The sequence below is a fragment of the Curcuma longa genome, chromosome 5 (genome assembly GCF_044706935.1).
Source record: "Curcuma longa cultivar G26 ecotype Majalengka, Jawa Barat chromosome 5, ITB_CL_G26_1.1, whole genome shotgun sequence".
NCBI lineage: Eukaryota > Viridiplantae > Streptophyta > Magnoliopsida > Zingiberales > Zingiberaceae > Curcuma > Curcuma longa.
This window is the reverse complement of record NC_133865.1, coordinates 7,239,964-7,262,761: the sequence shown is the minus strand read 5'-3', so window position 1 is coordinate 7,262,761 and position 22,798 is coordinate 7,239,964. Positions and strand designations below refer to the sequence as shown.

At 35.2% G+C, this 22,798-nt stretch overlaps 2 protein-coding genes and 1 long non-coding RNA gene across 4 annotated transcripts; 2 read left to right on the top strand and 1 right to left on the bottom strand.

Annotated features, from left to right (window-relative positions):
- Positions 1 to 631: 631 nt before the first annotated feature.
- Positions 632 to 9,852, top strand: LOC141829702 (casein kinase 1-like protein 2). Its single transcript, XM_074717226.1, has 15 exons — positions 632 to 798; positions 876 to 979; positions 1,087 to 1,127; positions 2,558 to 2,627; positions 2,720 to 2,868; positions 3,232 to 3,327; positions 3,414 to 3,484; positions 6,153 to 6,214; positions 6,388 to 6,451; positions 6,531 to 6,615; positions 6,699 to 6,825; positions 6,931 to 7,013; positions 7,096 to 7,156; positions 7,616 to 7,761; positions 9,249 to 9,852. Exons 2-15 carry the CDS (start codon positions 904 to 906, stop codon positions 9,537 to 9,539), a joined length of 1,422 nt encoding a protein of 473 aa, XP_074573327.1. The 5' UTR covers positions 632 to 798; positions 876 to 903; the 3' UTR covers positions 9,540 to 9,852.
- A 489-nt stretch (positions 9,853 to 10,341) lies between these two features.
- On the top strand, positions 10,342 to 17,692 carry LOC141829017 (protein HEADING DATE 3B-like). 2 transcript variants are annotated; one of them, XM_074716424.1, is made up of 5 exons: positions 10,342 to 10,513; positions 10,656 to 10,958; positions 12,470 to 13,410; positions 16,088 to 16,139; positions 16,218 to 17,692. In XM_074716424.1, exons 2-5 carry the CDS (start codon positions 10,737 to 10,739, stop codon positions 17,238 to 17,240), a joined length of 2,238 nt encoding a protein of 745 aa, XP_074572525.1. In that variant the 5' UTR covers positions 10,342 to 10,513; positions 10,656 to 10,736; the 3' UTR covers positions 17,241 to 17,692. The 2 variants fall into 2 exon arrangements, with proteins under 2 accessions (XP_074572525.1, XP_074572526.1); XM_074716425.1 differs by having other exon boundaries at positions 10,342 to 10,958.
- Positions 17,693 to 21,921: 4,229 nt separating this feature from the next.
- Positions 21,922 to 22,474, bottom strand: LOC141829018 (uncharacterized). The gene is made up of 3 exons (XR_012601865.1): positions 22,341 to 22,474; positions 22,126 to 22,189; positions 21,922 to 22,058 (listed from the first exon to the last, which is right to left on the bottom strand). It is a non-coding gene; the product is annotated as an uncharacterized LOC141829018 (long non-coding RNA).
- Between the last annotated feature and the right edge of the window lie 324 nt (positions 22,475 to 22,798).

Genomic DNA, 22,798 nt, shown 5'->3' with positions numbered 1-22,798 from the left:
AAGCAAGAAATAGATTGTGTTGTTTATAATTGTGTCTAAATGAAGGAAATTTTTTTTTGTGTATTTCAGCTTCTTCCTTTTTTTCCGACCAACTAGGTTAGGCGCGAGCTCATCTTAGGTTAGACTCCGACCAATTTGAGTCTAAGTTGGGCTCGACTGATCACGTCTCCTCGTGGGGCCGAGTCATGCCTATTGGCATCTCTACCTAACCATGAAATGGTACAAATACACTCAATTCATAATTTTTAAACTTTTATTTGGAAAATTTAAATATCCATAAAATCTAAGAATAAATTATTGCCTAAATATTATGTTAAATTAGCAAATCAAGAGAGGACTTTTATGAAAGGCTTAACTCCACTATACACAGCTTGAGAAATTGGAAAATGAAAACAGATAAAAACATGTACCATTATTGGTAATTAATATTAATAGATGCCAAATAAATGCATATGGAAATATCTCAATTAAACTAATTCAGTATTTCAAACGGCGAAATGAAACGCCGTTATTTTAAAAGTAACACAAGGACGGAAACGCAAGCGGATAGGCTCGGTCTCCGCTAAAGTAAACAAGACGCCACACCGAACAGTAACCTACGCTTTGTTCAGAATCCAGTGCGAATAAATAAAGCGTGCGAGAATACGCTATCGCCTGTTCTTCCCCCTTTCTCGTTTCTGAGCGACAAATTGACGAGCCAGGTCTCCGCTCGATACGATCTCTGGTTCTTCCGTCGATTGAGCTCGCTTCCTCTCTCCATCGAGCAGCTAGATTCCTTTTGTTCGTCATCCGTGGTAGGTAGGTTTCGTTATTGTTGTTTACCTACTTTTGTTTTCCGGTTTAATTGATCGAAATAGTGGTTGATTTGAGGCCAGGTTGTATCCGGTTTCCGATCGCGCTCGGATGGAGCCTCGCGTGGCAAACAAGTTCCGCCTCGGTCGAAAGATAGGGAGCGGGTCCTTTGGCGAGATTTATCTAGGTTTGTCGCTGATTCAGCTTGCAATCGAGGTCTTTTTTGTTATTATTTTGGGGTAGGAATTGGGAAGTCTGATTCTGTGGTGGTTTCGCTTGCTGCCTTTGCTGCAGGAACAAATATCCAAACGAACGAAGAGGTTGCCATTAAACTTGTAAGTGTAGAGTTTTAACAAGGACAGTTTGCCTTCTTCAGCAATCAATGAAAGTGTGAAAATTATTTTTTGGAGTGTTTAGTGTGGGCTTCAAGGTATTTGTGTATCTTTGATGCCTATGCATATGAAGTTGATTTAGCTGAAATAGAGATTTGTTTAGTTTTTTCTTTTCAAGCTAGGGTACCATTGAAATAGATAGTTTCAATTTGAAAATCGAAAACAAAACCAGTTTATTTATTTTTACCATTATCTACTCGTTTCTCTCTTAGCGTTGGGTGCTTGTTTTGGGAAAATGCAGTAGCTTTCACCCTGAAGCTTGTTACAGGAACGTTTGGATTGGAATTTGCAAGTGATGCTTGAAGCGCCACTAGTGAAGAAACTCTTAGGAAGTTAAACCTCAGGCATATAAGATAGCATTATTGTCCATATGTATTCCATGATATGAGACAATAGTATTATCCCTTTGATTCAATGTTTTTAAATTTTTTGTTTAATAATTAACTATGATAATTAGATTTTTTTTTGACAAATAATTACAATAATTAGAGAAAATAATTGTCTTTTGTTAGTAATATAAATAGTTGGGACTTGACTTCTGGTTGTTTTATCTTTGCTTACTTTGAATTACTTTATTAAAGATAAGTTATTTATTTTATTAATTACTTGAACATGCTCATTTCTGTAGACAGTATTATATTTTGTTGATTATCATTGATTATATTTATAATTATAAATTTTTCTTTAACTTTGATGTTATATTAAAGCATTTAACATATAAATAATAATTTTCATTGAATCTAACATACTAATGTTCAAATTGCTAGTTAATTTTCACGCTATTCAAAAAACTTCCTTCAAACATAACGAATGCTTTGATTTCTTTTCAAAAATATTTTTTTTCAAAGAATAAATTAACACAATATAATATAGCATCTAAAGATTTATATTTATTACACAAGCATTTATAACATAATACTCAATGATTGTCATGAAACATTTGTAACAATAACATAAACTATTTTATATACTAATTAAATTTATTTATTAATTATATTACATATCCCACCTTATACACAAATACATAGTTAGATTGCATTTCTCATTTAATCTACTGATTAAATGTAGGCAAACTAGACTGCATATTATTCTTCTGATTTTTATGCCATTTTGATTAACAGCTTAGCCATTAAAAGCTTAAATTAACACAAACCCTGAAGATGGCTACTACAGTTGGATTCACCTGTTAGATGAAATAAATACCTCACACTCCTTATTTGTCATCTGAAATTGTGCTAATGTATATGCAACACACTACACAGAGAATGCATATGTTTTTTTTTCTCGTTGGATCGCAAGAGTTTCTTTTTGTTAGTCCAAGTTTTGAACTTTCTACCTTCCCTAAGATGGCCACTTGCCATTTATTTTCCTAGGAAAATGTTAAGACGAAGCATCCACAGTTGATATATGAATCAAAGCTATACAAGCTTCTACAGGGAGGAAGTATGAAACTGCTTTCTGCATTTGATAGTTTTGGAAATAAGATTTTTCCATTCTAATTCTTCACTCTTTTTCTTCCTTCATTGATCTGGCAGCCGGAATTCCAAATGTTCGATGGTATGGTGTTGAGGGGGACTACAATGTTCTGGTGATGGATTTACTAGGACCTAGTCTTGAAGATTTGTTCAACTTTTGCAACAGAAAATTCTCGTTAAAGACAGTGTTAATGCTTGCAGACCAGATGGTATGCAAATTCATATTAATAATGTGTTTTTTTTGGTATTATTGACTGCAATGTCCAACTTATTTGTTGTTCTTGATTCTTGCCCTCCATGCACCTGTCATTTTGACTGCCACGTTGTTTGTTGTTTGCACAGTACTCAATACAACTTAGGCCTCGCCTTCCTTGTTGAACCAATCTTTTCATTCCTTGTAACCTTAGGAGCTCCCTTTGGAATGCAGCTGATTCCCATCTTTTACTCTTAAATTTTTAGTGTAACATTTCTAACTTCGTCTTAATTCTAAAATGCCAGTCGTCATACTTTCTGGGGTTTTCCCTCCATTATTGCTTTCAGAGAATTGAAACTTTATATCTGTGCTTTATCAGATAAATAGAGTAGAGTTTGTGCATTCAAAATATTTTCTACATCGAGATATCAAGCCAGATAATTTTCTGATGGGTCTTGGGAGACGAGCTAATCAAGTAAGACTTTAACTTTCTCTACCATGCATATAAAATACACAAGTGTGTTATGTTTTGTTGTTAAGTTACTTTGGATTTTCATATAGGTTTATATTATTGATTTTGGACTTGCCAAGAAGTATAGAGATAGTTCTACTCATCAGCATATTCCTTATAGGTAAGTCTTTACAGCCATTTCTTGTATTTATTCTGTCAGAACTATTGCATTAAGTACTAGCAGATAGCTGACATGTTTTTAGAAACTTCTATAGTTCTATTGTGATGTACTTTGTAAACATGTTAATAGCTTATGTTTTGAAGTAGAAGCTTATAAAAATTAGTGCCTCAAGAAGTGGAGTTTATTACTTTTGACACTCCCCAACATATAAATTGGTATGACCCTTTTGTGCTTTGGCTGCTTCTTTGGTATTAGGCATTAGAATCATGGTTGTATGTCCAAATCATGGGAGAATTAGTTTTTTGCTATGCCAAGAGTTATCATTGTGGAAATAAATCATTTTTGCTTTTTTCCTCCTTTTACTTGAGCACTTGGTTTGGATTTAGAACTTTTTTTCTAATCCCATGTACTTATTCTTTATTAGAGAAAAATTCCAGTTGTTGTAGCCTTTCCATATTAGTGTTATTTTTGGCCTTAAATGCAAAATAGGACAATGTTTGTTCCTTCCAATTATTAAGCTATGTTTACTTAGTGGAAGAGAAGTCGGAGAGAAAGGAGAGGAGGTAGGAGGGGAGAGGAGAAGAGGGATTAAATCTTATTTACTTGAAGGAGGAGAATATGGGGGAGCGGGAGGAGGAGAAGAGGAGAGGTGAAGAAGATAGATGAAATATCTCCCTTCCGCTGGTAGCATTGGCATCATTTTCCCCCATCCAGGCTTTATGTTTCCATGTGACATATCGGAAAGGAAGATTGATTATTTGATTGAAGAAGAGTTTTTTGTGATAAATGTAATTACTGCCAACTAACAAGGATTTGAGATGACCTTTCTACCCCAGAGTTGAGGAAATGTAAGAATTAACAACAATCCAAAATATCATAATATACAAGGATTATGATTGCGTCACATAAAATCTTACTCAACATTATATTTCACTCAGTTTTAAACCTTTTGTGCATTTAGTTAAGTGAACTTACAGTTTAGGAAGTTAATTGTGTGAATTTATAGCATATATATTATTCAGAAGGAGAATTATCAATTATAGGTTTCATCTATTAGAATCATTATAATACTTGAGGTTTTCTGCACATGATCAAATTTGTAAGATCTGCAGCACCAGTAAGCTGTTTTATAGGAAGGCATAACAGGAATGACCATTCCACTCTCATATTTGTATCAGCACATACTGGTTGGCAAAATCCATATTTAACAGTTATGTGAATCTTGACATCTTCTCAGGCAACTAATTGAAAAGTATCGGGGGCAAAAGCAAGATCTACATATGATATTTGTTGATTTAGAAAAAGCTTATGATAGAGTCCCAAGGGAAATTATATGGAGAATTCTAGAAAAGAGGGGTGTTAGCGTAGTATATATTGACCTAATTAAGGATATGTATGAGGAAGTAACGACTAGAGTGAAGACTTCAGGCGGATTAACTGAAGCATTTTCAATAAAGATAGGGTTACATCAAGGGTCAGCTCTAAGTCCTTATCTTTTTACACTAATCATGGATGAACTTACTGGACACATTCAAGATATCGTACCATGGTGCATGTTGTTTGCAGATGATATTGTATTGGTAGATGAGACACGTGAGGGAGTAAATGCTAAATTAGAATCTTGGCGAGAAACACTAGAAGAGAAAGGTTTTAGTCTTAGTAGAGTAAAGACAGAATATATGGAATTTAAGTTTAGCAATATTGAACGTAATGAGACAAGTATTAAAATAGGAGATGATGAGTTGTCTGGAACTGAGAGTTTTAAATATTTAGGATCATTTTTGCAAGCCGATGGAGGGATTGAGAGAGATGTCTTACATAGAATACAAACAGGATGGTTGAAGTGGAGGAGAGCATTAGGTGTTCTATGTGATCGTAAAATGCCTCTAAAACTTAAAGGAAAGTTCTATAAAATGACAATTAGACCTGCCATGTTATATGGCGCTGAATGTTGGGCTATGACTCGAGCACATGAGCAAAAGATGAGAGTTGCGGAGATGAGGATGTTAAGATGGATGTGTGGACATACGAAGATGGACAGAATAAGAAATGAGAGCATGAGAGAGAAAGTTGGAGTTGTATCTATTGAGGGAAAACTCCGTGAGACACGTTTAAGGTGGTACGGACATGTACTTAGACGACCGATAAATGCTCCAGTTAGGCGGTGTGAAACTATGACAAATACGCATATCAAACGAGGGCGAGGTAGACCAAAAAAGACTTGGTTAGCAACAATAAAACAAGATAAAATTTATTTAAATATAAATGATGATATAATAGGAGATAGAGCTCAATGGCGTAAAATGATCCATATAGCCGACCCCACCTAGTGGGATAAGGCTTGGTTGTTGTTGTTGTTGTATAGTACTAGTTTATATCAAGTTCTTAACCAAGCAGTCCAGTTGCAATGGTGTTGTCTAGTTTTTGTCAGTAGAGTCTGCAGTTTCAGTTGTTAACAACAACGATAACAACCAAATCTTTATCCCACCTAGTGGTGTTAGCTATATGGATTGTCCTACTCCATTCAGCTTTAATGTGCGTATTTTATCCTGTTTTAACATTGTTTCTTTTTCATATTTTTAGTAGTCTCTTTATAGTCTACCTCAGTTTTATTAGCATGTTGTTTGAACTTGATGCTCCTTTTCATTTGTGAATATCCTCTTCACAGAGAGAATAAGAACCTGACTGGGACAGCAAGGTATGCAAGTGTTAACACACATCTTGGCATAGGTATGGAACCTAATTTTTACTTCACTCAATATTTATATGTTTAAGCTGGAATTCTGGATCTATCTGTTATGATAAATATTTGCTAAATTGAATTGTGGTTGATTTATTTTCGGTTTTGCTCTTCATTATGAATCCCTAGTCTGACTTCTATGTTTCTGGTTTTTACTGCAAAGAGCAAAGCAGGAGAGATGATTTGGAATCTCTTGGATATGTTCTTATGTACTTCTTAAGGGGAAGGTGCACTTGGGTTTCTTAAAACTTCTTTTCCTATATCTGTTAACTTTTCTAATATAAATTTGCCGATTCTTTGTTTCAGCCTTCCTTGGCAAGGTCTGAAAGCTGGAACCAAGAAACAAAAGTATGAAAAGATTAGTGAAAGAAAAGTTGCCACATCCATTGAGGTTAGTTTTTATTCATGTCACTAGTTGAGTTCTTTGTCCCTTGACATTTTCACTTGAGGATGGAGAGCTATTGGTGCAATCAGGCTTTATGTCGGGGTTATCCTTCAGAGTTTGCATCATATTTCCACTATTGCCGTTCTCTACGTTTTGATGATAAGCCAGATTATGCATACCTTAAGAGATTGTTCAGGGACCTCTTCATCCGAGAAGGTTAATTGTCTTTTTAGATTTTTTGCAAACTTGTGTCAGATATCTCGTAACTGATAACTTTTTAATTTTTATACGAATGGCTGTAACACTTGCTATATGTTGCAGGATTTCAGTTTGATTATGTTTTTGATTGGACAATTTTGAAGTACCAACAGTCACAGAGTGCTAATGCTCCTTCACGTGCTATTGTTAGTTTGAAGAACATGTTTCTTGTAAATTCAAATAGTCTTTTGCATTAGTGTATAAGTTGTATTATCTCTTATTTCTTAGGGACCAGGTGTGGGACCTAGTTCTGGCTTGGCTCATGCTGCTTCAAATGATAGACAGCCTGGTATGCCTGTTTTCCTAGTGCTATAGTTACTGGTTTTTAGCTTGCATATCTAATTAGGTTTTGCAAAACTGATACTTTTCATGTAATTTAGATTTTTTTTGCATGATGTCAGTACAGATATGTTGTCTTATCTCTTAGAATTTACTCATATGTCTTTACCAACTTATAATTTGCCCAGAAATAAGCAAGAACTTCTGTGCTATTGCGAATCAGTACTAATCAGTGCAGAATTATAGTTTCTCTAACATTTGAAATATCATTACTTAGAAAAGAACCTTCACATGAATTTGTTGCTAGGTAGTCTATTAATCTGAATGTTCTTGTTGTTGACACAACATTCAAAGTAGTGCAGTATATGTGTTCCAATTGGTGGAAGCAAGTTGGAGATCATAACTTCTTCCAACCAGCTTGGGTTTATCGGTTGAACAGATTAATTTATTATCTTTTTTTTTCTGTTAGGTGGTGAAGATGCAAGGACAAGTGGTTGGGCAACAGTGGACCCCACTTATCGCCCAAGAGTTCCACCTCCAGCTGTGCATCCTGGGAGTTTGACCAAGCAGAAGGTTCCTGTTGGTCACGATTCACCTGCAAACAAAGAAGCTGTTGTGAGTTTTTTTTTTCTTCTTTTCCCCTTTCTGTGTAGTAGCAATAATGGTTTATGATTGTTGGAATAGATAGTCAAAAGTCGTCTTCATAAATGTTGGATTTCATGGTGTGATAATTTGTTTTGGATATGGACTAAGATTAATTAGTTAATATAAGTGTGGTCTATTGAATCAAAGTTTGACAAAGATTTCAATTCACATGCATCAAACTAAGTCAGTGTTGGGTGCTTAGAAGTTGTTGCTATATGTTAGACTAGGAGAAGGTCTCACTTATCATGTTTGGGCTATTATAACATCTAATAAACACCATATTTTGGATGTAACTATGGTTTACATTGCATAGTCACTCGAGTTTGCGACTTAGGCCTTGTTTGGTAAAAGAATTTTCTCTTCTACACATGGGATTTGACAATAATCAGATGGCTTGATTTCGTCAAGATTTCATAGAATTTGGCAGAATCCCATTCTGTCACAAAACCCATTTAGGAGATGAAATTTGTAACTTTCCTATGCTTGAGGTGCTCAATACCACTGTTATTCCATCGAAATAAATTACTAATTCTGTTGCCTTTTTTTTTAAAAAGACTTTTGAAATCTGTTCCTTGTGGATGGTCCTGTATGGATGTGAAATTTATATGCATATGTTGTGGTTCTTGTGTTTCATTTGTATCTACCTTTAAATTTTTAGATATGTACGCTATTCTTCTGGTGGTGCAAAAAATCAGGTAGCTTATGATGGTGATTTTCTTTAAGGTTTTCTTGCTTAGTAATTCACCCTACTTTAATGATTTACTAAAACACAGCTTATGATTACTCTTCCTAGAATAACTTTTTTTTGTCTCACCTAGCAACAACTTTTCTTTGATCTTGAATATGCATATCAAGGCATTTATTGTTACCTTATTTCTGGGCCCAATAGAAATTTGAGGGCTTTATGTTTCTCTAATTGGGATGTAAAGAATGAAGATAGTCAATTAAGACAATTGTTATGTACATGTTTGTGAAATCATATTATTGAACTTTTCTCATTCTTGAAGTTAATGTATGTTGCACAAGTTGCTTGGAATCACTCATGTTCATCTTTATTTTATCTTTCCTATCCTGCCATGTCACCTACTAAGGTGGGCATCATACAAGTGAATTTTTAATGCGCCTTGACCTTCTATTTGTAGTATTGAATTTCTGGCTGTGAACTTTGTTCAGACAATCAATGCTCTATGAGAGCATAGTTTCTACAAACCTTGAATTACATGCATGCCTTTTGTTCTTCTGCTGCAATAGTACATTTACTAGAGTTTCTGTTCAAGTTCTTGTATGTCTATGCCATTGGCTTGACTTGGTGATTTATTGTTGTAAGTGGTACCTCATTTGGTTATGCTCTTTTACCTACTGATTGCATTGTCTAGCTTCTTAGTCCTTAGTAGGGCATGCTATATTGCATTTGCTAATTGATTCTATATCTTCTAACACTGAAAAGGCATTTGTAGTTTTCCAGTTCAACTTTTTTGGGTCAATCAAGCGGATCTTCAAGGCGAGCTGTTGTTTCTAGCAGCCGAGAAATAGGCTCTGAGGCCGATCAATCACGAACTCGCACTACAGAGGCCAGTCCTGGGACCTTCCGTAAAATTTCAAGTTCCCAAAGAACCTCCCCGTTTAGCTCTGCAGAACCCAGACACTCTTCCCAGGTGAGGAACCAACCAAACTCGAAGAACTTCGAGTCCACTCTCAGAGGGATTGAGGGCCTTAGCTTCGACGACGAGGAACGGATTCAATATTAGCCTTGCCAAGAAAGCTGCACGTTGCGTTCTCTTAATCTTTGTAAAATTTTTAGAACACAAGGAATGCAGCAGCCTTCTTCACCTGATCTGGTATATAACTCTGGATTTGAGAAATTTACTTTCACAGACAGTAGATTGATGGTGGGTCTGAGGAGCTATCACTGTTTGTAAATTTATTTAGAATTTGCCATCTCTCCTCCCTTTTATCACTGTCACAAGCGCCGTGTATTGTTTGTTTATTTCTGATTCTGCTGTAAAAGATTGGCTTCCAGTATTTATAGGATAACAGACTATTCATCATGACTTCCATTAAGTTCTTCAGGACATGACGTAAACTCTGTGTGTTGCTTCACTAATTAACTGTTATGATTAGATTCAAACTAGCAGTATACTGACCCTCAAAACTCCAATCCAGTCAGTTTCTTCTATATTTGATTTTTTTTTAAAAAAAATAATGATATATTTTCTCGATATTAAAACTGTGGACTGTTTAAAATCTTTCACATTAGGATAAAAATTCATAATAAAGAGCAGAAAGATTTAAAAGGCAAGTCAAACAATTAAATATGTAAATTGAAATTATATTTTTATAACGTCCATAAAATTTTGTGTGCGTTGCAGCAGAAGAGAATTTTCTTTATATATTATTAAAATTGCTATAAAAGTTAAAATGTAATATTTTAAATAAAAAAATAAAATAATAAATAAGTAAATTATGAGCTGTAAAATGAAATTTTATTTTATTCGCACCTATAAATTGATGAAATGGGATGAGGCGATGAGGATCCAAAAGCGACTCTCGATTGCTCTTTACCGAATCTTTCTTTCCCCAATCCTCTCTATTGTTCGGTCCGCGTCATAGCCTGCTACTTCTCCGCCGATTATTGGATTACTGTCGATAGATTTTCCTCGTCACGAGATCCTGCTCGAGATTGCCGCGGTGGAGTTCATGATACCGGATTTGGTGCTTTCGGGTACTGTTTCTGTTCTTCCCTCACGTACTCTGCCGAAAAGTTTGGATTTTTTTACCAAAATTAGCAGATGGATTGTTGTCGGCGTCCGACACTGATTAAGGATTCTTTTTGGGATTGGATGTCTATCTGCTCTCTTTGGCAGTTTTTTCAGTGGGTTAATTAGGGGTTTTCCGGTGGAGACTGGTTGATTCTTCGAATTTCCAGATCGGGGGAATCGAGTGATATGAAAGGGGGTAGGGAGGAGGATAAGGTCATGGGGCCTCTCTTTCCGAGGCTTCACGTGAACGACACAGATAAAGGGGGTCCGAGGGCGCCTCCGAGGAACAAGATGGCGCTATACGAGCAGCTCAGTATCCCTTCTCAGAGGTTCAACTCGACCTCCTCTGCCATGCCATTTCCTCCTCGGAACTCCAACAGTTTGGTTCCTTCGCTTTCGTCGAGTCAGGTTGGTGATGCCTTTTGTCCACTTTCTGGCTTGGTTAAATTTGCTGAACTGTTTATCTTGCTGCTATTATTCATCTAACGTATTGCACAGAAGTAACTTTTGCATGACACATCTTTGTAATGCTGTAAACTTAATTTATTCTTTTCCTATGAAGTTAAAACGGATGTAATGGGTAAGACCACAATTCACAAAGGAATGGTAAAAAAATTAATTGCTATTTTGGAGCAGTGTAATATGTGCTATTTCCTTAATGTTTTGCTACCCTTATTTGTTTTTGAAGTTTTTATAGCAGTGTAAACAAAACTTATTTTTTTTCTATATAATTACACTTGTTTTTAAATTATTGTTGAAATACGAAATTTCAGAAAGAAATTAACTTGCATCATTGCATGCATGTCACACTCTCTTTGTACGTACTCTTTTGATTTTATCACCTTGATTCCTCTTCCACCCTTTCACATCTCAATAGATGAGCTATCAAGTATCAACATCCAACCATGGTTTTATCAACTGGTATCAATCAACACATTGGATGTATTGTTCTATTTCCGATTGTACCAAAATTGTGATGACACAAGGTAAATGTCATTATGTTGTCCATGCCAACAGAATCTAAAGGGTGCCAATAGAGACAATGCTTGTCTCGGTCTGTACTATTCAAAACTAATCAAGACAGGAAGATTTTCTTATGATGTATCATCTTTTAATTTTGTTTGCTAGATGGGTAAAACGAGAGGTAAGGGGAGGAAAAGCACTAACGAATTATATTGGCCTAGGCCAAATAAGAAGTGTATGTTCAAATCCAATTCCCAGTGGTTAACAGAGACATGGCTATGAATGCATGAAAAAATTAAAAAGGTTGGGGTTGGTCAGTATATGCTGTCAAGCATAAAAATCTTAAAACTTCATATAGATATAATAAAGAATATTAATCCACCCATCTAATTTGTACTTTTGAATGGGAATAAATTAATATTAACCAATGACGTAAAATAGATAATATATATAAGGAGCATGCATATAATCAACATTTAAGCCTTAATCTATATTGGTAATCAGGTTTGGGTTTTTGCATAACAAATCAACCATGACTGACTTCGATTTGAAAATGAAATTACATGTACCTGCACTAGGGCTTAACTATGCTTGCATCATCCGAGTTTAAAATGTGCACATAATATCCTCAAAGAAGATTCAAACTGCATATAGTAATCTTACATTATACAATTAATAAAAATGATGTTGATTTAATATCTTTTTTCCTAGGCTACTTTTTTTGGTATATATATATTTTTTGTTTCCTTAAGTCTTTCTAAGCTTGTTGGAACTTGAATGATGTGCTATCTTCTATGCTGACCATATCACCTCGTGCAGTCCAGTATTAAAACCATGGTGTACATAGAATACCCTTATTCCTTATATTTTTTAATCAAAGCAGCAAAAGGTGATTGCTATTATATATTTTGGCTCTCTTCAGTTTTTTTAAGAGTTGACAAGCATTTATGTTTTAGGGATGTGGTCAGCTGAGGAAGATAATTTCTCCTTTTTGTATGACCCCTCAAGTGCCTGTTCGTTCAACAGAAACCTCTAGAACTTCTGATGGTATGAATCCTGTCACAAAAAGGATAGAATTGGGGAGAAACCCCACAAAGCAAGTTAGTTCTGGGAATTTGTTTGGCGCACGATCAGCTGCTGAATGTAGCTTTCAGAGACAAGAAAACCCTAGCGTGAGAAATTCTAGTGAGAAGGTTTTGGATGATGCAGATGATATAGTGGTTCCTACCTTTGATCAGTCAGAAATGGTTGCATCCATGCAAAAGGATACAGATATGACAAATGCAGGAATGTTAACTACCGTCATTTCGCCGAAAATGCAGGAGAATCTTACAGCTGTTAATTCCTTATGTCAATACCCAAATTCAAATGAGAAGTCCTTAGAAGAAACAGAAATTGCAGAAATTAGATTACAAAATTCTGATAGAACTCGTATTGAAGATCTTAGAGAAACTTCAGCAATTGATATGACCAAGGAAACCAAAGAAAATTCTCAATCCAATAATATTGCTAAACAACCAAACAGTTCAAAAGATTTTGTTAAGACTGATACAAATAATTTTCATTTAACTGATAAGTCAGTTACAGTGTTATGTCGAGAAAATGGTGATGTTAGTGATATTGCAATTTCTGATAGTAGAAAATCTCTGAAGGCCAAAACTGACCTGTATTCCAAGATGTCACCTAGAAAAAGTTCAAAAAATTTATCGAAGGACTTCCATAACAAGGACAATGCAAAGAGAAATGGATCATTGGTATTTGGTGTCGCAGAGAGGCAACATGATGCATATGAGCCCTCAATGGGTGAGACAGTATCAAGCTTGGAAATATCCCCAGATGATATCGTTGGAGTAATTGGTACCAAGCACTTTTGGAAGGCCCGAAGAGCTATTATCAAGTATGTATAAAACTTTCACTGAATTACTATTTCTAGAGGCACATTCTTGAGAATGGTCTTCACAATCTATGTTGTGCCATATCCTTTAGGTGGCATTTACTTAGATTACCAATAAGCATTGCTTCTCGTTATTGTTTCATATTATGAGTGACCAAATTTTTGTCCTTTGTATGTCTGATACTTTTTACAACCAGTGAATCATATTCGAGCACCATTTAAAGGGCTTTAAGTAATGGGCTTGACTCTTCCAATGCAATTGAACTGACCTGTCAATTTATTGGTTCGGTAGAGCCCGCTGTTTGATTAGCCTAGATCTGAGTCCATCAATTATGGAGATATGGAAAAGGGCATTAGAATTGTCTTAAATAATGCATGGTTATTTCATACACTGTGTCAAAAAATGCTTATTCATTCTGATAAGTTCATTATACACCATTAAGATCATGAACTTGGGGAGAAGTTAGCACATTTAAGTAGTTTGTGGCTTTAGAGAACCTTGCTTCTTTATCAAATGGATAATCTGAAAGAAATGTGTAAAGTGTTGGGCTTTTAAAGAAATGTGAAGGTATTAGGAGTGTTTGGATGTGAATTAGACTATTATCTTTATAGGAGTGACAGGGAAGGGGCTCTAGCAAAGATTTCTGAATCCTTGCCATCTCTATTCCTTTGCATGCAGCATAAGTATAGGTCATGGGATGATACTAAAGTCTAGATAATCTAAATCAGGAAACGCAGCCAATGGAGGACCAAGTGGTGGTCTCTAGGGCATGGAGTTGAGTGAGGCCATATTTGAGTGTAAAGAAGTCGGAAAGAGGCCCTACAGAAAGCATTCCCACACCAAAAAAATCAAACTAGAGGATAGTGACATTAAGCCTTAAGTGGCAAAGATCATGACACCTCAATTTAGTCACGCGAGGAAAGTTGTGGGCTAATAATGGAGATTTATAAGCATAGATGAGTTACCAATTACTAATTGGCTTTAGTATTATGAGCTAGTTGTTCGGGCTAACAAGATTAATTGAAATCTCTTGTCAAGTCTAGTTGTAATGCTGAAAAAGGATGCATAACTTAATAGGAGATCAAAGGTAACGAAGAGCATTTGAAAAAAATGTGCATTTTCTAATTAAAAAGGATGTAAAAGTAACGTTTAAAAGGAGAAAAGAAAGTAACAAATCTGAAACATTTATTCATCTTCTCAAGGTTGCACCACTACCACTAGGTTCTTTATTATACTATCAATTTTTCATCTTTCATCTAAACTATCAATTTGCTTAGAGGCCTTAAAGGAGAGTAGTTATGATCCCTCTCTCAACATCTATCTTCTTTCAAAGTTGATGTTAAAAAATTTTAATATTTCTCTTAGTATTTCCTTCAATGTAAAAAGATTGAATACTTATTCCTCTCTCTTGGCATTTCTCCCTCCCATAGAAATTGGAACCTGAACCTCACTCTCTGTACAAACTTTTTTATCAGTTTCTATATTAGTTGCAACTTGGAAAGATATATGCTACTGCTACTTTCTCCTTTTCACTATTCTCTCTCTCTCTCTCTCTCTCTCTCTCTCTCTCTCTCTCTCTCTCTCGTATTGGAACTTTATAACTGGATACTTGGATTACCCAAAAAAAAGTATTGGAACTTCATTCAACTCCAATAACATCTCCTTGTCTTTTCGATGTATATCAATCTTTCACTCAGTCTCTCTATTGATTTTTTCATTGTTTAAACTACAAGAATATATATTGGAACCCTATATCTCTTCTCTATGCAATCTTTCACAACCTTTTCCATCTCCATAAACCTATCCTGTGGTGCTTTCAGTTTGAATGTTTAAGAGTGGGCCAAGAAAGTTATAGGCAGAAGATTTTATTCTTTTGGATGTCAGATCAACTTCTCAACTTCATTCTAGATCTTTGAATCATCAATCTCTCAATTGTTGCACTGGTTATGCATTTTTCTTGTCTTTTTCAACTGTATTAGACTTATTTTTCTATTTTGTATAGCAACCTGAACATTAATTAATATCTATGCTCTAGCTTGAGTAATGTTGGAATGTAGCGTTTGCTATCTTGTCATTAGGTACCTTGTTAGAGGTCTCTGTAAACATTGGTTGTGTAATTTTTCTTTTCTACTAACATTGCTATATTAGCTCAATTGGATGACATTAATCAAAAGAGTTAGATTGGCCATCTTCTTTTTGCTGGTCTATTTTACAATAATGCTTTTTTAGGTTGAACTAGTAATTTAGTTTTTTTTTTCTAGTCGAGTTGGTTGTAAGTTAAAACAATATGCAGTTACAATGCATATGTGCATATGCGGGCAGAGATATGGTGAGGTACTGTAAGCAGCAAAAGTCAATTAGCCACTAGGTGAGGTTCACATACCGCACAGTAGTTGTCTTTGAAATTTCATAATTGCTTCCACCACCTCTTTTGTCCAGTTTACAAAAAATGTGAAATCAGGAAAGCCTCTTTTTTTGTTGTTCACGAAATAGTAATTCCTCAACTTCTTTTACCCAATAGACAGTGCTCATATATTGTATAAAATGTTAAGCACTCTTTTTTGGCATATTGCACCTGCCATTACACCTCAAACGTGATATCAATGGTTAAATATATTGCATTTTGGTGATTTTTTTCTTGGAATTCTGTCAAGTAATGACACTTGTTCTATCTATTAGTCAGCAAAGGGTGTTTGGAATGCAAGTATTTGAGCTTCACAGATTGATAGAGGTTAGTTTCAACAGGTCAGCTAATTATGTTCATTGGCCCTCTACTTCTTGCGCTGTCCATAACATTCTACTGAAACAGGTTCAGAAGTCGATAGCTGCATCACCTCAGTTACTTCTTGAAGGGCAGACTTACTTAAACAAACCCTCAGTAAAAACTCCAAATAATACCAAAATACCTCAGTGCAACAACACTAATTCACAGCCAGTGGAATTAAGGGGACAAGATGATCTTCATAAGGCAAAACATAATTTGGAGCAGCCAATAGAAGATGACGTTGATGGAGTCCCAGCGCTCCCTGCATATGAGGATGGATCAAAAATGAGTACTCAAGTTCGAGTCTCAAAAGTTGGGCAAAACTCTGTTATTCCTCCGTCACTGCCAATGGCTCCTGATGACAAGCAAAGTCCTTGGTGTTTTCCTCCTCTGGCAAATCAATGGCTAGTTCCAGTTATGTCACCATCAGAGGGACTTGTTTACAAACCATATTCCGGACCTTGTCCATCACCTGGTGGCTTCATGGCCCCTCTTTATGGAGGCTGCACTCCTCTTGGACTATCTCCTCTCCCTGGGGACTTTGTTAACCCAGCCTATGGTGTTCCAGCATCTCATCAACCACCAAACATGGTTTTGTCTGGTCCGCCTGCGATTCCACCCCACTATTATCCTATACCTTACAACCTCCGACCCTTGAACCCAATGATCTCAAGTTCTGCAGTTGAACAGGTCAGCAATCTAGCTGGTTCACAAGCCAATGGCCAAACAGTTCAGTACTCCAGGGGCTCTTGTAACATGTTGCATCCTCCAAGGGATAAAGTATTTTCTGGCAATCTTGGAAAGTTTCAGGTATCAAAGAACAGCGAGTTGCAAGGAAGTACCGCAAGCAGTCCCACTGAAGCGGCACGTCCAGAAGGAAGATTGCAAATACCTCCTCTTCCTACTTCTCCAGTAGCTAACAGCCTTAATTGCCCATCACAGTCCAGCGGAAGGGATAGCCAAACTCGGGTCATTAAGGTTGTGCCTCACAATGCTAGGTCTGCCACAGAGTCCGCTGTCAGGATTTTCCAATCGATACAGCAAGAGAGGCAGCAGCATGACTCTTGATCAATAGACGTGCTGAACTGGGATCAACAACTTCCTCCTGAATGCCTGCCTGATAACTTGCTAATATTTCTCTTCTGCCGCCTAGTCATGCTCTTGATCTTTTGTTTGGCAACTTGATATACAAACTTCTGAAGTTACTCATGAATAATAGTAATACAACATCAGTAATGTAATGCCCTTTAGCTTTTATCTTATAGGTATTATAGTTGCAGAATTGCTTGTACATATATGAAAGCCCAGTCTTCTGATATAAGCATTTGTCTCAAATCAATAGCAATGTGGTAGTCAAATTTTGTCTAATAGAAATACAACTCTCTCATTTGACCTGGACACTGTGAAATCTTTGTAGAGGTGGAGGTGACCCTGCTGTGCTCGCAATGTCAAGTCAAACCTCATGGAATTTGTTATGAAAAATGTTACAGACTCAGAATAAATAAACCCTTCTTTTACTATGCCTTGCTTGTTGATATACAATATGATCATTAATATGTTGTTTCTCCTCTTCTTGCTTTTATTCATTCATCTTTTTCTTTTTCGTGTTCTTCGTGTGTGTTTTTTTCTGCATTATGCCGATGCTAATTTCATTTCTAAAATTTAATTCTGTTTTTATAGTGACTTTTAGCCGGCTTTAAGTCACTGCTCTCGGACCCTGCTGATAATGCACGATCTCTGATGATGTGTATCATGTATTGACATTGATCTCTGATGTAGATTCTAATGACGCCTGTTTCGTGTTTTTAGTGGATATTACATCATTACATCTCCCTTTGCTGCATATGTAAATCGCATAAGTTTTATAAAATTCCCATACTTTAATCTCAAAGCTAATGCAATGTTGGAGGCTCTCTTGTATGCAAAGGTAAATTTTTTTTATAAGGTTATTATTTATTCTGATCATCTACAATTGATCACCATTCTCAAAGAACTTTCTGCTCAACCTTGGTATTATTTATGGAGCAAAGTTATTGCCTGCTTGAAAAGTTATCTAGCTAGCCACTAGATTGGAATTACGTTTCAACAAGAAGAAATGATATTTCACATTATTTTGACAATTTTGCAAATGTAAAGGTTTTATTTCTTGACATTGCTGCAGAACCTGATTTCAGCAATACTCATCTAAGAATCTCCTTTTGTTTAGAAGGGCAATTGCATATATTTTAAATAAGAGGAAAAGAAAGAAACGAAAAATGCATACAAGCATAAAAAACCAATTAATCAAACCATAAGTACAAAAAGGCAAATGCATTAACAATTTATGATGACTGCCTTAAATATGAAACCTTACATGTAGAAAAACTTTTCCTTGTGGCATTGAGTGAATAGAACATTAAAGTATGCTACAAATGCATGTATGTAATCATCACGTTCTGCTATTAGTTAGAAAGGAGCCGTGAAGGACACATCACCAGATGCCATTTCAGAAATATCCATCGCCTATAAGAATCAACCATAAATATTTCCATGGGGTTAGCATCCAACCATATGGAAGAAAGAGAGGCAGTAATAGAAATCACCTTAACTAAGACATTAGAGGTAACAATTTGTTTTGGATCAAAAGTATCAACTAGTGGTTCAACCATAGCTTGCTTCTTGATGCAGCTCATAGCAAAACCATACACATTGTTCCAAACTGGAAGAAGGAACATAGTTCCAACAGAAACAATAAAATCACTTTAAATGTGACCAAACAGAATCTGCCAGGATAAGACCGTAAAAAATGATTGGAATAATTAGAAAATTATTACAATCTAAAAGGAATAATTAGAATATCAAGCACTGAAAGGTCTACAAAGACTCACTCTCAATCTTATCTTCTTTGTATTCAGCATCCTTAATTGCCGTCAAGAATAGTAAAGCTTTGTCCGGTAAGATAACGCCATCGTTGATCTGGAAGAAGAATGAACCAAGAAACATAAAACTGGTGTTTTGCCTGTATTAGCCTTATAAGTGAGTGAGCCTAGTAACAACACATCTTTGTTGAACACCACAAAACAACAAAAATTTAAACACTTTCAAGACAAAAGAAAAGACAACGATGCAAGAATTTAATTAGTTTGTACAGATACTTCAGTAATTGGTGCAATCAGATAGTAATGGGAATGTCTCCGTAAGGCATCTTTTGTACCATACTTGGTATTCTATTTTGATCATAAGGGGTTATTCTACTTCAGATTTATCCTCTCTTCTCTCTTGTTCAGTTTACCCTCTCCTCACCTCTACCCTACTTCGTAGCTCTGGTGGTTCTAGATTACAAAATTACCGAAGATTGTACATCTTCTTTTCAAATTATTGGATGAGGATATTGATCCTAAACAAACATTTGTATAGCAACAAAGGCGCTCTTATAATGTTTTTCTCATTAAAATTCATAATACATGTCATTTATCTCTTGCAATTCATAACTTTACCAAATAATATCTGCTTTAATGGTTGGTGTAAGATATTATATTTTGTGGTAGTTCAATATATATAAAACATATCATATTTAATCCATATAACAAGTACCACTACCTAACGTTGGCCAATCCTCAGTCTATCCCATCTTAGTTTTTATTTCATAAATTACTCAATCTAATAATATTTTATTTTTCAATTTTTAACCTAACATGGCACGACTAATATGGTCAAACTATCTAAATTGTCTTTACAAACTATTTATGATTTTTAATCTTTTATAAGACACTGATGATGTTATATAATCTCACCACCACCCCAAGCGTTCAAAACTATTGAGTTGAGTTGAATAAAAAATCCATATTGGTACAGAAGATGGTTCTTGGTTCAAAAAAGTGTCTTCAAATCTTCAAAAGAATACTATTTTCTGGCCTAATGCCTATTAAGCTACCAAACACTAAAAATACATGCATCACTTTTGTGCCCTAGACTTGTTTTTATTTATTATTTGATTATTCAAAGACTTATTTTGAGCTGTGTGTTATGTTTTGAATTCAATTATCAATATTTGAGTTAATATATAAATGCATCCCTTGAGTCTTGACTATTTGCTGGACTTTATTATTAGGTGGGTTTTGATTTTGATTGGATGGAGGTTTGATACAATTTTGTTGATTGAATGAAACTTTGGCCATATAAGGGTATGGATTAATTCTCAAGTCAAATAGAGAGAAGGGTTAGTTCAATTAAGCAATGTGCTTTTATGATCAATGTATAGAGAGAGTAAGGGTAAGGTTCAATGTGGATCTTGAGATTTATCGCATTGTCTTTTTTATATATTTAGTTCATTATTTTGGCATTTTAATATACATTGAATTTTATGAGACATTGTGTTATGGTAAGAGCAAAAGGGTGTGCTTCTTAGCCAATAATGGTTACTATTTAGTAAAGAAGTGTTATATTGGGTTGTTCCTTTCAAGTATTAATGAATATTCAATTTAGATATTTGAGTATCTATCCTGTGATTTATAATTATTTGTAGTTCTTCTGTTTAAGAAATGCAAAAAAAAAAAAAAAGTATATGTTTGTTGTTTCTGTAATTTTGCAGATAATGTACTGTTAGACTTGTTGTGAATTTTTCATTAATTGTTATTTGTTTAAAATTTAACTTAATATTCTAGACCTGCAGGGCAGTCTTGACTTGTGTTACATGTTGGTTTTTTTAATAAAAATATTATTTATAAATTTTGCAAACAAACAGTTTGGGGGAGAAATTTTGTATGTGATCTTTGAATTATCAAGTTACGGGATGCAAGGTCCAGAGCATCATTCAATCCTGAAGTTTATCTCAGCCCAAGATCAACTCATGAGTTTTAATCTGTTAGTTACTTTGTTTACATCTCCAAATATAAGCCTATAAAAATTAGAGAGTCAATTAAATTAAAATTTTAAAGCCAAACATTATAAAAGTATAGCAAGCATCTTAACTAATAATTGTTTTTTCCTAATACCACAATGAATGTTCTGCAACAGATAAGAGTATTGATTCTTACAACATTCTAATAAGGTTAGTCCATAATTTTACATAATGCTCCTAGGAAATCCAATATCCAACCTAATTTCCCTACATGCCCATAAATATCTCTAAATGAACCATTAGGAGTTGAATTAGATTGGCACAAGTAGAATGAAACTGGCACAAATACAATATATAAATTCATTTGAGTTTCTCTCGCCGTGGTATAATTGGTCCTCTTTGCTGTTGTTGAGAATATTCCTACCTTGGTCAAATTTTATCTCAGTCAATTTTGGATACTATCCACAATCCTATCTCAATTGATGCCAGTAAAACTATGTTGGCAAGGTTGGTATAGTGACATTTACAGATGCCTAACAATATCGATAATAGTCAATTGTTGGAACAAAAAGTTTCAGCCATGCCAACTGATACCCATCGGCACTTTGAAACAATGATGTGATACATGTTTCATTGATCATTATATTTTGCCTGTTACAAGTTGCGCATGAATTTTGGTGTATCATTAGTGGACATCAAATGTGGTTATTATGCTACTTGTGCACACAAAGCAAGTACCTGCTCTGACAAATTTTCCTAAAAACAATTGCCCACAAAATAAACTGAAGATTAAGAGGAAGATTCGATACTGTTATGTTTGGCCTATACAGACTATAGACCATCAAGAGTAGGTATGATCATGGCAATGAAAGAAAATACAAATTTGATGTTTGGGGAAAAGAAACAGACTGGAATATCACTTACAAGCCATTTATCGCGTGCATAAAGAACTGTGTTTGGCATGTTCTCAAACAACAGGAAATAGTCCATCCACTCAGAGATGATAACATCTACATGAGGCACTGGAAGCTCAATCTCTTCAACTTCCCCTTTTAGCACAGTTATAACTGCATAGATAAAATATGACAAATAAGTAAGATGAACTTAGGAGTACAATCATCAAATATAGATCACCATCAGAATGTCCATTTGTTCGAACTATTTCTTTTGCCATGTCAGCCATTTGAGAGCATTCCACCTGCGCATCAGATGAACACAATAACACCAATCAAATCAGGGGAATAATAAAAAATAAGAAGACAAACAAATAAGTACAGGAACGAATCACTTTTTGTTGTTGCGTGTTCCAAACAAAACATTGTATTCTAAAGTGCTAGGAACTAGCTAACCTGGTTCATGGAAGGACACAAGAAGAAAAAGGACACTTGAAACTCCACAGTTAGAAAGTCTATACTTGTGATTACTCTCTGTATATACTGTGTCGAAATCAGTCACCTGTTTTGGACTTGAACAGGCATGTTCCTCTTATACCTGCATCAATTGCTTCTGTTCCTTGACCTTGTCAACCAATAAACTTCTGCTGATCGTTAGACTCGAACAAAATAGCATCGTCAAGTTTACATAACCCTGATGATGTTTAGATAGTTGTTAAAATAATGTGACTCATGGCACAGCAAATATCTTTAAAAGATATAAAGTTTTCAAGACAAGTAATTGTCATACAGAAATGGTAATAATACCCCAATCTAACTTTGTTCATCTTAAGTTAAAAAGAAATGCAGGTAACTTATATGAAAACATTCTATAGAAATATGTACAGATAGCCTCGTAGGAATGAGAATTAATA